At 43.3% G+C, this 16556-nt stretch overlaps 1 protein-coding gene across 3 annotated transcripts in view; it reads right to left on the reverse strand.

Moving 5' to 3' along the window:
- Positions 1 to 5852: 5852 nt before the first annotated feature.
- acsf3 (acyl-CoA synthetase family member 3) overlaps positions 5853 to 16556 on the reverse strand; it is a 53902-nt gene continuing 43198 nt past the window's right edge. For 2 of the 3 annotated variants that reach the window (XM_086289235.1, XM_086289243.1), the window contains exons 8-10: positions 11549 to 11683; positions 11214 to 11325; positions 5853 to 7753 (exon numbers count right to left, since the gene is read on the reverse strand). In XM_086289235.1, the coding sequence (XP_086145361.1) occupies positions 7639 to 7753; positions 11214 to 11325; positions 11549 to 11683 (362 nt within the window). In that variant the 3' untranslated portion in view covers positions 5853 to 7638. Of the gene's footprint in view, positions 7754 to 10993; positions 11099 to 11213; positions 11326 to 11548; positions 11684 to 16556 lie in introns of all 3 variants that reach the window. The other variant, XR_015128828.1, reaches the window with a different exon arrangement.

The following is a 16556-nucleotide window of genomic DNA, read 5'->3' on the forward strand; positions in this document are numbered from 1 at the left end:
AGTACTACATGGAAGCTCCTGTCAGGCATCATATCGGCTAAGATGAACAGGCACATGGGTCAATACATGAGCGGGACACAGAAAGGAATTGGCAAGAATACCAGAGGCGCAAAACACCAGCTACTGGTAGACAGAACAATCAGCCGAGACTGCAAGACCAGACTGACCAACCTGTGCACTGCCTGGATTGATTACAAGAAGGCCTATGACTCAATGCCCCACAGCTGGATACTGGAATGCCTAGAATTGTACAAGATCAATGGGACCCTAAGAGCCTTCATCAGGAACTCAATGGGGATGTGGCGTACAACACTAGAGGCCAACTCCAAGCCCATAGCACAAGTCACCATCAAGTGCGGGATCTACCAAGGAGATGCTCTGTCCCCACTGCTGTTCTGCATAGGCCTGAACCCCCTCAGTGAGATCATTAACAAGACTGGCTACGGATACCGACTACAGAACGGAGCAGTTGTCAGCCACCTCCTGTACATGGATGACATCAAGCTGTATGCCAAGAGTGAACGAGACATCGATTCACTGATCCACACTACCAGGCTATACAGCAATGACATTGGAATGTCGTTCGGACTGGAGAAGTGTAGTCGGATGGTAACAAAGAGAGGGAAGGTAGTCAGAACTGAGGGGATTGAACTACCAGAAGGCAACATTGCAGACATAGAGGACAGTTACAAGTACTTGGGGATCCCACAGGCGAATGGGAACCATGAAGAGGCCGCTAGAAAAGCTGCAACCACCAAGTACCTGCAGAGGGTCAGGCAAGTCCTGAGGAGTCAGCTGAATGGTAAGAACAAGATCCGGGCCATCAACACGTGATCAGGTACCCTGCTGGGGTAATAGGCTGGCCAAAGGAGGAGATAGAAGCCACTGACATAAAGACAAGAAAGCTCCTTACCATGCATGGAGGGTTTCACCCCAAATCCAGCACCCTGAGGCTGTACGCTAAGCGGAAGGAAGGGGGCCGGGGACTGGTGAGTGTCAGCACCACAGTCCAGGATGAGACAACGAACATCCAAGAATACATTAGGAAGATGGCCCCAACTGACCGAGTGCTCAGTGAATACCTCAGGCAGCAGAAACCCAAGAAAGAGGAGGGAGACGAGGAACCATCATGGAAGGACAGGCCCCTGCACGGTATGTACCACCGGCAGATAGAGGAGGTGGCTGATATCCAGAAATCCTACCAGTGGCTGGACAAAGCTGGACTGAAAGACAGCACAGAGGCACTAATCATGGCAGCACAAGAACAAGCTCTGAGCACAAGATCCATAGAGGCTGGGGTCTATCACACCAGGCAAGACCCCAGGTGCAGGCTGTGTAAAGATGCCCCAGAGACAATCCAGCACATAACAGCAGGGTGCAAGATGCTAGCAGGCAAGGCATACATGCAACGCCATAACCAAGTGGCCGGCATAGTGTACAGGAACATCTGTGCCGAGTATAACCTGGAAGTCCCGAGGTCAAAATGGGAGATGCCCCCAAGGGTGGTGGAGAATGACCGAGCTAAGATCCTGTGGGACTTCCAGATACAGACGGACAAAATGGTGGTGGCTAACCAACCGGACATAGTGGTGGTAGACAAACAGAAGAAGATGGCCATAGTGATCGATGTAGCGGTTCCGAATGACAGCAATATCAGGAAGAAGGAACACGAGAAGCTGGAGAAATACCAAGGGCTCAGAGAAGAGCTCGAGAGGATGTGGAGGGTGAAGGTAACGGTGGTCCCCGTGGTAATCGGAGCACTAGGTGCGGTGACTCCCAAGCTAGGCGAGTGGCTCCAGCAGATCCCAGGAACAACATCGGAGATCTCTGTCCAGAAGAGCGCAGTCCTGGGAACAGCTAAGATACTGCGCAGGACCCTCAAGCTCCCAGGCCTCTGGTAGAGGACCCGAGCTTGAAGGATAAACCGCCCGCAGGGGCGTGCTGGGTGTTATATTAGGGCTGGGCGATATGACCCAAAATTCATATCTCGATATTTTTTAGCTGGATGGCGATATAAGATATATATCTCGATTTTTTTTTTAAAGCCATAAGTTAAGAACAAAAAGAGAGTTCTTAGTCACACTGTGTCCCAGATGTCACACGGGCACTTTTATTTACATACAGCGTAGATGTACATGAAGAAATTACTCAAAAATAAATTATCAGCATTTATTAAATAATCATGGTCCATAAATAAAAGAAAACAATGTTGGTTTTGTGCATAACAAAAAGCTCACAATTGTGCAGTCAAAATGTAAACTAATAGACGCTGAGCATAATAACAAAGAGACAGATTTCACAGCTGCACCACGTCTCTGAACAGGTGCCATTTGTGGTCCTTATACACACACAGTACGTATCACTCCGCGAGGCTCCTCCCCGGTAGCCGTAATCCTCCGACAATCCATCAAGTGGTGCAGCTCCGTAGCTTAGCAAAGTCATATTAAAACATTTTTTGACAGATTGCCGAGCGCTGTGTACCACATAAAATCGGTTCGCGGTCAGTAAGCACAACCAGAATTCATACATAAGGCGCACTGTCGATTTTTGAGAAAATGAAAGGATTTTAGGCCGTGCAGCCCCTCCTGGCTGCATGTCGTTAGCGCGGTTAGCTCGTTAGCGCGGTTAGCTCGCTAACACGTTGACGCCGTCCAGCCCCACGCACGGTAACTCGCTAACGGAGATTTTCCGCTTTCATCTTGTCATTGCCTGCAGGTGAAGCTATGGGGGAGGGGGAGTTGTGTTCAGTGAAGGAGAGGCGAGGCCGAGTAACGTTGCGTAGAGACAAAAGTGGACGAAAGAGAGGCAAACCTGCGGCTCCACAAGTATAATTATAACGTAACATAGACTATATCGATATAAACGATATTGTCACATCTTATATCTCGTATGAAAATATATCGATATTTTTAAAAAACTCGATATATCGCCCAGCCCTAATATATATATATTTATTATAGTACAGGGTGGGCCATTTATATGGATACACCGTAATAACATGGGAATGGTTGGTGATATTAAAGTCCTGTTAGTATATGTGAGGGGGCAAACTCCTCAAGATGGGTGATGACCATGGTGGCCATTTAGAAGTCGGCCATCTTGGATACAACTTTTGTTTTTTCAATAGGAAGAGGGCCATGTGACACAAACAAAACCACCGCTAATGGTCTGACACTAACCCACATTGGATGGATCCCTCCAAGACTGTTGGAACAACAAAAGTGATGGTTTGGTGTGGTATATGGGGTACAACTATAGTGGGTCCATTCTTCATCAATGGAAACATCAAGGCCACTGGATATTTGAAATTGCTACATGATGATGTGTTTCCCTCTTTATGCACTGAAGTTGGCACGTTCCCTCAAGATGGTGCACCACCACATTATGGGTGCCAGGTCCGAGCATTCCTAGATGAACAGTTTCCTTGAAAGTGGATTGGTCGTCGTGGGCCAGTTGAATGGCCCCCAAGGTCTCCCGATCTGACCCCCTTAGACTTTTATCTTTGGGGTCATCTGAAGGCAATTGTCTATGGTGTGAAGATACGAGATGTGCAGCACCTGAAACTACGGATACTGGATGCCTGTGCTGGCATTTCTCCTGCGGTGTTGCTATCAGTGTGTGAAGAGTGGGAGAAGAGGGTTGCACTGACAATCCAACACAATGGGCAGCACATTGAACACATTTTATAAGTGTAAATAACTCATGAATAACTCATGAAAGAATAAAGTTACGTTGAAACCAAGGAAAGGAAATGTCTAGAGATCGTGACTTAAATAACAAAAAGACTGGAGGTGGCAGAGTTGAAGATGTTAAGACTTTCATAACAAGTGGACAAGATTGGCAAGACTAGAAATGAATACATCAGAGGGACAAAGTTTGAGAGGTAAGGCTGAGATGGTTTGGACATGTGTAAATAAGGGATAGTGGATATATTGGACAATATATTGCTGGTAGAAGAGAAGACCAAAGGGTTTGTGGATGCTGTGAAGCAGGACATGCAGAGAGTTGGTGTGACGGAGGACGACGCTCAAGATAGGGTGAGATGAAGGCAGATCTGCTGTTTCTAACAAATTACAGTGGAGTAAATCAGCAGTGATGTGCTGGAGCTGCACTCTGTTTTGATAAAAACTAACTTAGCACCTCTATGAATGAAAACAGTTTAATTCCCTCTTAAAAGGTGAGATGATGGAGAGCAGTTGATGTTGACCTGCTATAGCATAGTATGGCTTTAATTCTGGAAAAAGAAAAGCTTTGTCACTTTTAATTTGAAAGTCTCAATATACATGATTATGTTTTTTGATTTGGTTTAGAAGACACAGCTGATTGCTTAAAGGTCTCCATCCACCCTGAAGTGAAGCTAACACTGTCTGCCATCAACGAGACCCATGCTGGGATAGGTTTCTGAAAGGCAAGCACAGAAAATGACGCAGTGATTCAATCATTTGGCATTTGATTAGCGTACCTGATGCAATAAGAAAAGTTCATATTAATAGGAAAAGGAAGCTAAATATGCAGATAAGTTTACATAAAAAAGTCAAACTGTGAAAAAAAAGGGTACAATCAGCATAACATGAACTCTGTGTTAGCTTCTTTGTACCATCACCTTTGCCACAAACACTGTTTGTATCTCAAATACACAAACGGTCTCATTGGTGTCCCCCATAACCCACCCTCCAGGACCCTGGGGCCCAATAAGCAGCCATCTGCAGACAACCTCTTCCACCACGCTCTGGCAAACATGGGCGAGTGCGTGCGTGTTTGTGTGTGTGAGAGAGAGAGGCAAAAAGGGGAGGTAGAGACAGTTCAAGGGCACGAGTACTCCATCAAGTTGAGTCCAGGGAATAGCCACCACCTTCCCTGGCCCCTCCCGTGTGTGCACCAGGTGAGCACCGAGACCTGTCCTTGGTGCTCGCCTGAATACACACAGTACGGTGCACTGATTACTTCACACCACACGCGCTCTTCAGTTTGAATTTGACCCTCTGCTGCTTCGCTGCAGCCTCCGTGTGGCAGCCCCAGTCTTCTTGCCCGTGGCCCCAGCTGACTCCCGGCTCTGGCGTGGGTGGTTGGGTGGGGTGGCGTGGGGATTTGGGGGCACTGAAGCTGTCCTCTGGTGCTCTTGCAGCCCTGCCTGCTCATCCATCCTAGCCTGCCAGCCCACAGATCGATAGCTCTGCTCTCTTAATCAGGTCTCTGGTGACTGTGGGCGGACGAGTGCGTGTGTGCGTGTGTTTCTGTGTGTGGACAGGTGGTTGTATCAGCTGGGGGCTGCACTTGTATTTCTTTCTATCTTCAGTCCTCTGACTCTTCACCATGACTGTTTATCTCAACCGTATCGCCTTGGCTTATTCTCCTCGTTGCTTATTGCCCCGGCCGTATCACTTACTTCATGCCCTTTGCTGACTTTATTTTTTGCATATTAATTTCTTTCACCCTCATTTTCACAGCTGTTGTTAGAAATCCAATCACTGTGACAGTCCTGCATCGTATTTTTGTCTTCTTTCCCTGGCTTTACTTACATCTCTTCACACGCTCTCTGCACACTCTGGCGGCACGCCAGGGTTCATCCGAGAAGAGTCTCACAGTCGAGTCGGTCCCGGTACCACTGCAATTTGTCGTAACTCGTGATGAAGACAGAAGAGGTTAGACATTGTAGGAATGGAGATGAGAACCGATGAGAGGTGAGAAGAGCGAGCGGAGCGAGAGGGTTAGTCAGATGGAGTGCGGGGCATCCAGCTGTGGTGTTGTGCCTTGCTAGAGAATCCGCCTTCAGGCTCTCATTGCACCTGCATAGCCACAGCTGCACAGACACAGTGTAACACTCTTTGGGGGGAAAAAAACTTCCAAAACACTTTTTAATTAAAAATTTCCAAAACTTTTTAATTTTCATATGAAAACTGTTATTCCAAGTGCATCAGTGTGTTTACAAAACTAAATCAACCCAACAGTGTTCATCGTCTTTCTCCTGATTTACCACCGCACCGGATTTCATTTTGTTTAGTGCAGGTTTAATTAACCATGATCCTTGATTCTGGTTACACCACTCTACCACAAAAAGCTGTCATTGTGCATTCTCTGATCACACCATTTTCACTAATCAAACATCAGAATATTTCAATAAGAGCACATTTACCAAACGCTGCTTCTGGGTTTGAGCATTTTTTTAGTGGAGCATTTGAAAATCCTGGTCATCACGATCCATGCACACCACAGCTAGCTGTTCCCCTCTCATTAATGCAGATTGAAGAGCGGACCCCTCAGTTTCGCTGGGTGCAAAACACTTCACAAAGTGTTTGAAATTTCATATTTATTTTTTGTTTTCCAAGAGCTGCCACAAACATTTGCAACCGATTCCCTTTTTTTTTTAGCTCTAAAAAGGTCCTCTACGAACCTTTCATTGTGGGAAAGTAGCATAATTTGAAAGCACACTCACAATGGAAGTGTTTGGTTTTTTTATATGATAAGTACTTCAGTAGAAGACAAAGGGTCTTCTTTTTGATTCCTGAAGACAAGAAGTTCCCTCAAGTTTGAATCAAATCTTTTGGACCTAAGTCATGACCTGGAAAACAGCAAACATGTACAGAAACACTGTTTATACCACACCTTTTTGAAGCTAATATGGCTAATTTTGTGTCACTAACACTGTGTCTCCTTGCAGAGGTTCTGTTCAATACTGCCCTAAACAAATATCAGACTGATGATTTCCACAGTTTTCCAATGTCACAGAAGAGTAAAAAGTGGTAGACAGTAAACATGTTTGCCCAGTGACTGAACGATGGTACTACTTGCTCACTGCAACTACTTGCATTTAGTTAGTTACAGATTGCAATGTGACTCCACAGGCGACCTCCTAATGGGAGGAAACCTGTCTCCCAGCAATCATAGACTGACTACACTCACTCTCAGAGAGATTGGCAAATAATTAATAACAGGGTGAAAACGTATTGCAATCAATCTGCATCAGTTTCCACCAATGGGCACAAACTCTTTGTACTGGGGACTTGAGTCGCCTGGTTGCGAGCTGGCTGTATTCTGGTTACATAGTTAAATCACCGTAGCAACAACTACTTTGTGGAGGAATTTCTGTTTCAAACCTGCGAGGTTCTGCTTGGACTGAACGTAAGAAGTTAATGTGAATTTCTGTGATCTGGCTTTCTGTGTTTGAAGACAGCAATGTATTTACCATTTTTCCTGATACATCTGATTTTTGCATTTATTTGCCAACTTGACCCCATTCACTCGCAAACTGTGAAACTGGCTGTCTCCTTTTTATTTGCCATTTTATCAGTCTTGATGCACCAATGTTGTTTTGAAGATGGCAGCTGATCGCAAGTGGTTACATACCTGTTCAAGGTCACGAGGTCACAAGTTCATTGCACACAGTCGCAAAACCTTTGATTATGATGTGCCCTCTGCTGTGTATTACATTTTACATATAAATTATATTTATAGTGTATTTATAGTTGCGAATAAGTTTCCTCAAATGTTAGCTTCCACGATGTTCCATGATGTCTTCATCTACTTTTCTGCCTCCTCTCTGTCTACCTGTGTGCAGAGAAACAGCCGTGTTTCTCTCTGCTGATGTACACCTGCAGTTCTTTATCCAGGCACCTGTATGTTGTCATGCAACTTTTCCAGTCATGAAAAGAATAGTCGCAGGAGGTCCTTCTTGTTGACCTTGCCCATCTGATTCCTCGGCATCTCCTCTACCACCACCAGGCCTGTAGGTATGGTGTAGGGTGCCATGTGCTCCCTGCAATAAACACCACTGTTAATATGGATGCACACACAAATACGCAACAACAACAACAACAAAAAAAGAAAAAAGAAAAAACAGCAAACAACTGCAAAACAAAGGCTAGCCCTGTGGCGGAGTAGTCGAGATAAGGAAACGTCCTTCATACGTTCATACACTCTGCTGTTCTTCTCCCTTAATATCCCCAATTCGCCTTCCAGACACAGACAATCCCCCTTCGTACAAAAACAATATAATCACTGCAAGATGAAATAAAAAAATAAAAATAAACAAATAATAAAAAGGGAAAACAGAAGGCTGTGATAATTAAAAGTGTTTTATTTTTTTCCGTTTTGAATGCCTGGTTGTTACGTCAAGTCTTGAAGCCCGGAGCTTTTTTTATTATCTTCTAACCTAGTTTGTTTGTTTGTGCGGACGTGCGCGTGCTTTGGTGTGCAATCCAGTTGTGCGTGTGTGCGAGCATAATGACTGATATGACCGCCATCAAACACTCCTTTCAGCAGATGTCCGCGTGTTTCTGACTGAGTGAGTGAAGTGTGAATATATACGCATACGTACACGTCTCTGTAACGGGGGCTTGCGTGCTTGTGTCGCCGATTTCTCCAGGGCAATGTGTTCCTGTGTGTCTGCGTGCACGGGTGCGCGCGCACAAGCCTGAGCGTTCGAGGCGGTGTGAGGCAGTGAGGGTGAGACAGAGATTCAGACTGACAGCTGAAGCCAGGGCACTGAAGAGTGAGCATCCATCTACTTGTTTATGTCTCATTTTATCTCTTTCTCGCTCTCCCCTACACCCAGGCCTCAGCAGAGGGCTGTGTGCTGGAACTGTCTGTCTCCTGGGAGGACCCCTGGCTGCAAACACTGTGTGTGTGTGTGTGTGTGTGTGTGTGTGTGTGTGTGTGTGTGTGTGTGTGTGTTAACCTGAGTCACAGGCAGTAGTTGTAATCTACCATACTGGACCAGCAGGCGATAGCAGTGGGATCTAACATCCATACACCATATGGAGCTCACAGCAGTACACACACTCACACACACACACTGCGCTCTACAAGAATTCAATGATGTAAATAAATGACACTGGTGGGTTGTAGAAAGTGTGGAGGACAAAAACAGATGGTTGGAAAGTGAAGAAAAGGGTGTAAAAGAGAGTGAGAGCAGATTTTTTATGAAAACAGACTGGAGGAGTTAAAAAAAAAAGACTGTTTGTGTCACTGCAATGTGGAGGGTGAATGTCACCAGTAACCGTCTCTAGCAGACAAAATAAACTCAGCTGACATTTAGGAAGCGAGGTGAAAAAAAACAAACTGTTAGGTAGCAGGACAAAGTCCTCTGTAATAATCATTTGTTTGCTTCCCCCACATCTTCTTCTTCTTTTTCATCTCCCTCATTAGTCCATCTATGGCCTTTCTTTCTCTCACATCCTTTGCTATTGATCTGGGGACTTGAAGGCCAGTCACTGGGGATGTGTGTGCTGCTCAGAGACCCACACAGTCTGAATTAGGTGCCTCCATTTGGTCCACTAAACTACATAAAATTGAACTAGTAGTTTAGCTTTCAGTTCTAAAGGCTTACAAGTCAAGACATAACGAAAAAAAATCCAGCCCTTTCCAGGTCCTGAAATTAGGCAATGACAATGTCAGATGAAGAACAAAACATGACATATTACACCATGTCATTATTTATTTAGCAAAAACAAAGTGCAATAACCTGAAGCAATGGTTTTCTGTATGAATTTATCAGCCTCTCACATTATTGTGGGAGAACTCATAGCCCTCATCTTTACAATGCTGCTTCAGTTTATTGAGGTCAGTGAGCGTTCATTCATGCACAGCTCTCTTAAGTTCCCACCCCAGTATTTAAACCAGGGCGAAGCATAGACGTTGGACCATTGCAATGCTTTCTTTGATCTTTTCAGTCATTCTGTTGCAGATTTGCTGCTGAGCCCGGATCCCTGTCCTGTTGCATGACTCAGGATGGGCCAAGCTGTCAGACAGATGGCCTCACATTTGACTCTAGCAGACTTTCATGGTTGACTCAGTGCCATACTTGTTGAGTTTGCTCCTAATTGTACTGTCATGAACGTTAACATTTAACATGCTAACCGTTCTTCTTTTTTTAGTTTAGGAGTGATTCAAGCAGCTCAATTCTTTTCTCTATTTAAATAAAGGATTTTTTACCTTTACTGCCACACAAATGCATAACACTGACTACCTCAGCTGAGAAGGCCTGATTAGGAGGATTTTATTGCTACAATGTTACTTTTTGTTTTATATTTTATATATTTTTTATTTGAACTATTTCTTCAAAGCAGCTTTATAAAACTAGATTTATTCAGTGGGTAGTTTTATTTTAGATCAATTACTTCTAGTATGAAGTAATAGGTTAATTGCAAAGCTATGCCTTCAAAGTAGTTTCCCCAGCACTGAGCAGAACTGACAAAGAGCTGTGAAGATTGTCCTTTTAAATCAGCTTAAGAAGACTTAACAAAAACATGGTCCTGTAATAATAATGGGATACGATGCTCTTTTTGGAGTTTGTTTTTGTGGATTCAGGATGATGGATTAGTTGTAAGTTATTCAGGTCACAATCTCCACTGGTGGTATGAGCTTGGAGTCCCCCTGGGCTGCAAAGCACTTTTAAAGGTGGCAGGTGGTCCAGTGGCTAGTGGTGTTACATCTCTGTTTTTTCAAAAGCAACACTTTGCTTAAAGAAAAATCAAAGCTTTGCTGTTTAAAGTCCAACACCAGTTGAAACACCAGTTTAAAGCAATAAATCCATGTTTTTTCTCATATGACTGGGGTTCTCTCTGTAATACTGCAGTGTCTTTGTGTTACAATATCATTCACAATGCAAAGTCCCTGTTTTAATAAAGTCTGCTTCCACTTGGACGTGTTTATCTGGTGAACAGAGTCCATTCCTGCAAAAGCAGAGCCACCTTAAACTTTTCTGACAGTTCACATATTTGCCTGAAAGAAAATACAGCATGCATTTTCACGCAGTGTGGATGTTAATATCAGCATAGCCTGATAGAATAGTACAGGTTCATGCAAAAATGTGGAAAATATCCCTATATTTAGCCTGTCAACAGCAATGTATTTGCTGGATATCAAAATAAAAGCAGGTATACACACAGTGACTTTCACCCTGTGACAGCTGAGATAGGCTCCAGTCCCCCCCCCCGTGACCTGAATTGAATAAGTGGGTAAGAGAGTGGATGGATTTTATGCACATAATGCTTACTTTTGTCTGCCTAACATGTTTGATTTGGCCGACTTTTTAAACCGGATGCCTTCTTGACTCAAGCTCAAAGGTGTCAGTATCTCCTCACCGGAGCTTGCTCACTTGCTAGGTGAATAAACCACAACACCAGTTGGTATGTGCATAATAAGAGACAAAATTAATTAGAAAGCTCCAAAAACAGTGCACAAAGCAAAGGTTATTCAGCTGAAAGTCACAGTACCTTGCCCAGGTCTTCAATTCTGGCAAAGTCATGCTCTTGCCCCTCTTCAGCTGCACTACAGCAGTGACTTTTTGACCCCACGTGGCATCTGGGGCTCCAATCACAGCAACATCTACAAGGTTAAATATGACAAAAAATCAGACAAGCTGCAGGTAAAATTCAGCTACTCCTTTATTTTTGTCTTTCTCTACAGCAAAAGGACACCAAACTCATTTTTGATGAGTTACCTTCAGCACATAACTGCTGGATATTAACAGTGATCAAATGGTTGAGGTGCTGGTTCAGGGCTTTAATTACATGTGTCTTACAGCGTGACATTACTTCATTCCACTTACCCGTGATGTCTGGATGAGCCAGAAGGTGACGCTCCACATCGAGTGCGCTGATCTTGTAGCCACCACTCTTGATGATGTCGACACTGGTGCGACCCATGATCCAATATACGCCGTCTTTATACACAGCGGTGTCTCCTAGAATACAGACAGGCCCATACAAGAAAGACAATGTGATGTAAGGGAAACACAGGGAAAAATACAGTCATAATTTTCTGGAACACCATTTTTATAACAAGAAGTTATTAAGCCCAATTACAATATATATACCTAAAAACAAAGCTGATAATGAACTCAATTAAAAAAATTAAGTAATTTTTTTTATAGCTAAGAATAGGGAATGTAGGGTATGTAAACTTGTATCTGTGTGTAAGAGAGCGTGTGTGTTTGAGACACAAAGTCAGATAACAGTGGATGGATGAGTGTTTAAGTTGCCCCATCCTCCAGACATACATCCTCCACAGACCCACGCACACTCATGCATAAGTTTCTGGGGGACAGGTGTGGGGGAAGGCGAGTACAGTATGTGGGATGAGGGGCGCAGCTGCGCTCGTGTATGACGAGCTGGGGAAATGGGTCAGTATGGATCAGTGGGGAGAGATTAGGGAGAGAAAAATGGACGGAGGAGGGAAGGAGAGGAAGCCTGAAAATAAGGATCAGGAATATATTCTTTAGCAGAATTACATTGGGGCTGTCCACAGCTGAAACAGAGAGTGGACGCAAGTGTGTGAGACACTGTGATGAAGTGATGCATAGCAGTTAAGTTTGGATGAATAGGTTAAAAGGTCAGCGAAGGTCAGGGACTGTTCAAATATGCAAAGTGAACCTTTACGTCTTAAAGCCAGCTGTGATGTTAGAAAATCTGACTCTTTTTCACACATTTACTATGACAACTTTTCACATCTTCCAGTTATCATCATGCTCAGCTGGGTTTTTTCTCTATCCAGGAAGTTGGTAGGTGGAGTTGGGAAGCTTGTTTGCATGAACCAGCAAGATCTGGGCTGAGCAGAGAGCAAAGTGCATACAGGACTGCCATCTGGGTTATTTCTCTCTCTCCTTGGGCTCCTGGCCTCTTTTCCTCGTCTGTCTTTGGTTTGCTCTTCCAAACCAAAGACACAAAGACCCATGTATACACTCAGCCCTCCATTAAACACACTACTGGCTGACGTGACTACTTGAATATCTCATAATTTCAAAACTGCCCCTGTGGAGTTTCTAAGCAAACAGAAACTCTGGGAATTTTCTACTTTCTGCCAAGAAACAGTCCTCTCAGTAAATGCTCTGTAAAAATGCTACACTCTTGATTTTATTCGTATTTTTTCTATTAGCATATTCATTAGTGTGTTTTAGAGGTGCTTATAAACAGATTTAGCACTTTGTCCTTTGGATGTCATGAGCTCAGATTTTCACTACATAATTATTATGACCAAAAGAATTCTCTATAAGGACATTATTATGATGGCCATAGAAATCTTTAATTTACTTTTCATGTGTTTAGTGTCCTAGTCACACTTGGCTGGGAACACCTTGGCAACTACCAGGGTTGGTATGGAAAAAAACTATAGTTTCCATCTGGTTGGCAAGTGGTTGCTGGCAGTTGTTGTGAAACCAATTTCAAACGCCTCAGTCACACAGGGCTTGGTCAGCGAACCCTCCAACATCCACAGGTTGTTAGGGAAGAATCTACAGGTACATTTGATCACAAAGAGGTAATACAGCCATGCCTTGAAAACCTGCATGTGATTGCTTTTTTGCATATACTACGATATACCCGCTACACATGTGTCTTTCCGGTGTACTCTGCACCCGAGACTTAGGAAAAACACAACTTGGACACCAGTCATTCAGTCTCCACAGCATCTGTGTACACAGCTTGCAAGTTAGTATAAACCTATCCTTAAGATGCCACACAAATTACATATGATGTTACTGCACATGATATCACACGTTAGCCTTTCCTTTTGTTCCTGTTAAAGTAACTGGTTGCTGGCTGGAGCTTCATATTGATTAAAATTGTGTCAGCAGTTTAACTCTCAGTAAAAAAGTGCACAAAGCAAAATCCTTAAAGGCATGGTTGGACGTTTATTCCCCAAAATGCTGAACAATTCTGAGGGACATAGTTGCACTTGTAAGCTTTACACAGCACCCCTCAGCATTGCAAAAAACCTCAGTGTTGCTCAGTTAAGAACATTTAAGGTAAAGCTGTGCGTGTTTGCAGACTGTAGCTGAAAAATATGGAGTCAATAAAAGAAAGCAACTGCACCTGCCTCACCTGGAATCAGCACGCAGCATTGTAGGAGAGGGATTACATTTTGATGGTGGTCTGTTTTTACTGCCATCTTCCACCTGTCCTCTATTCCATCATTTAGTCTGTACTGCTAACCCCATATCCCTCCATCCGTCTTACCTATACGTCCATGTTTTCAGCTTCTCCAGCTCCAGTGCCACACAAACACAAACAAACTATGTTTTCTTACGTTTTCAATTCTATTTTTATGCTTCATTTTTTTTCCAACTACCTCTCAAACATCTCTCATCACATCTTCTGTTTCCTTCTCTCCACCTCTCTTCCTGTCTCCTCTTCCCCCCTCTTGCCTCTCCACCTCAGCATCAATAGAGGGCCCATCTGTTCCCATACATCATGCACTTCATTTCAGTTTATTAGCTGGGATAAATCATAAATATTTCATTATACATCACGGGCGGCTGTCGCCTGCACACCGACAATTTATCACCGCTGCCCTCTCTGCCGGCTTGCCACGGCGGCTATAAGCTTTCCAGTCTATTAAACAAGATTGATACAGTGTGTAAATTTAGATATTGGGAATTTCTTCACAGACCACTGCTCCGCACTGATAGGCCAGGGTAACAGGAGGGAGGAAAGGGAGGATGGAGGGAGAGGGGGAGAAAGTAGAGAGGCGAGCAGAGGAGCTGGTTTGGTGTTAACACCACTATCAGGGTAGTTACAGTTCCCCCTCTTTAAGATGAGGGGCAAAAGAAGAAGAAAAAAATGATTTGGTTTCAGCCATGTAGCTCTCTCATTTTATGCAAACAGATATGGAGAAATGAGCAGTTTACGTGCACACTGATAAACTGTTTGTGTATCCTGCGTGGGCGTGTGTGTGCGCGCAAATTGAAACAGATAAAAACATACAATAAAATCAGTACATCTAGCTGTAGCGTCAAGGAAGAAAAGCTGCATTAACGAAGCAAACGCTGACAAAAGGGTTTGAAAAGGAACGCTCAGACAACATAGTTGAATTGAGTTTGAAGTACTTATACAGGACTCTTTGACCTTGTCTCTTTGAGGGGAAGGAAGTAACGAGGGATAGAACAACATGTTTGGAGAGACGCACAAGTGGGAATAGCGATTGGAGAACACAGACTGATAAAAGAGGAAAGAAGGGCGGGAGCGGGATTGTTGGGAACTGTGTTACTAGGACGTACATTTACACACACAAATATACACACATGCGTACTGTATGTACTCACACACAACACATGCGTACGCACACACACGCACACAATCACTACTTCAGGCATCAGAGACTCTCCGCCATTATGTGTTATGGCGTCTGAGGCAGATATGGCCGAATGGCTTTCCTAACTAGAAAGTGCATTTTCTGAAGAAACTGCAGTGTGAATGCTTGAATCTGAATGTATGCACTGAAATGAATTAATTGCTGAATTTTGAGTTAAAAATATTGAATGAGATTTAAAAAAAACAAAAAAAACCCCGAATTTAACCTGAAAACAAAGGTGCTGAACTGCTAAAAGCTGAAGGTTACACAGAAGAAGGAGTTGGAAAAAAACTGAAAATGTTTTAAATGTAAATTAGAAAACCCTAAGAAATGAGAAAAGAACATTTAGAGTCAGAAAACATCTGAATGAATATTAAAAGGTCATATTCTTTGAATCACTGAATGACTCAAATGTGATCCCTCCACTTTGATCCACACAGTTTAAAAAGTTTAAATGCCTGAGCTTTGAAAGATACGGTGTTGGAAAGAGAACAATAATGGCGACAATTTGAGGGTAAAATGATGGCTGTAACACTGTGGACACAGCAGCAGTTGAAAGAGAAGTGCTTAAGATGAATCTTGGTACAGTGGCAGGCAGAGCTCGTTAAGCAGGCAGGTGTGAGCCTGGTTGCTATAGTGACCGCACCCAATGGCTCCATACACACGTACACAGACATGCGCCTCACTTTTGCTGCTTAAAATGAACAGAAAAGTCAGGCCCAAACAAATCGTTCCCAAATGAAAAGTAAAAGTCGTATTGACAAAATTCTTTCACCGTGAGTGACAGCAATGTCTAGTCTACTGAATTCTCAGTTTTCATGCCTGTGGAGTTTATTATATGGACGTGGTGACAGTGGAAAGACACCATGCTCTTCTGATTTTCAAACGAACCTTCTGAGCCATTTTAACATTAGAGTCTATGGAAGAGTTGGAGGGAGGAGGCTGTGCATTGGTGACATTTACGAAAGAACCATAACACCTAGGACAATAGTAAACACATTGGATGAAAGAGGACAGCGATGGCTACGTTTTGAGGGTAAAATCATACCTGTAGAGCAAACGCGGCGGACACAGCAGCAGTTTTAAAAAAGATTTTAAGATTAATTTTTTTGCTCCTCTCACTCTAGCAGTTGAGCTGCCTCACTCTAGCCCCAACATTCCGTCCCATACACACCCATTATAAACTCTGAAACGGGTGAAAAAACATCATGAAACTTAAACTGGAACTGAAGAAAAAGTATAATAGATATTGAAAAGATAAATACAAGTTGAATAGTTGAATGTCTTGTCTTCGTTTTAAAGTTTGAATGGTGGCTCTATGTCAATGTATGTGGAAGTAGTAAGAGTTTAAAAATGAATAAGTTGAATGAGGATTTGAAGGGTCTCTCCATTGAAATACATTATAAATTTTTGTTAAATAAAGTTGAATAAAATTAAAAATATAAATGTTAAAAATGAGAAAAGTAGAAGCATTCATGTCCAAAAGAATA

Source organism: Aulonocara sp. 'chitande type north' Nkhata Bay, linkage group LG1, assembly GCF_057382095.1.
Source record: "Aulonocara sp. 'chitande type north' Nkhata Bay isolate Kocher_YH1m ecotype deep benthic linkage group LG1, A_spYH_male_GT1.1, whole genome shotgun sequence".
Taxonomy (NCBI): Eukaryota; Metazoa; Chordata; class Actinopteri; order Cichliformes; family Cichlidae; genus Aulonocara; species Aulonocara sp. 'chitande type north' Nkhata Bay.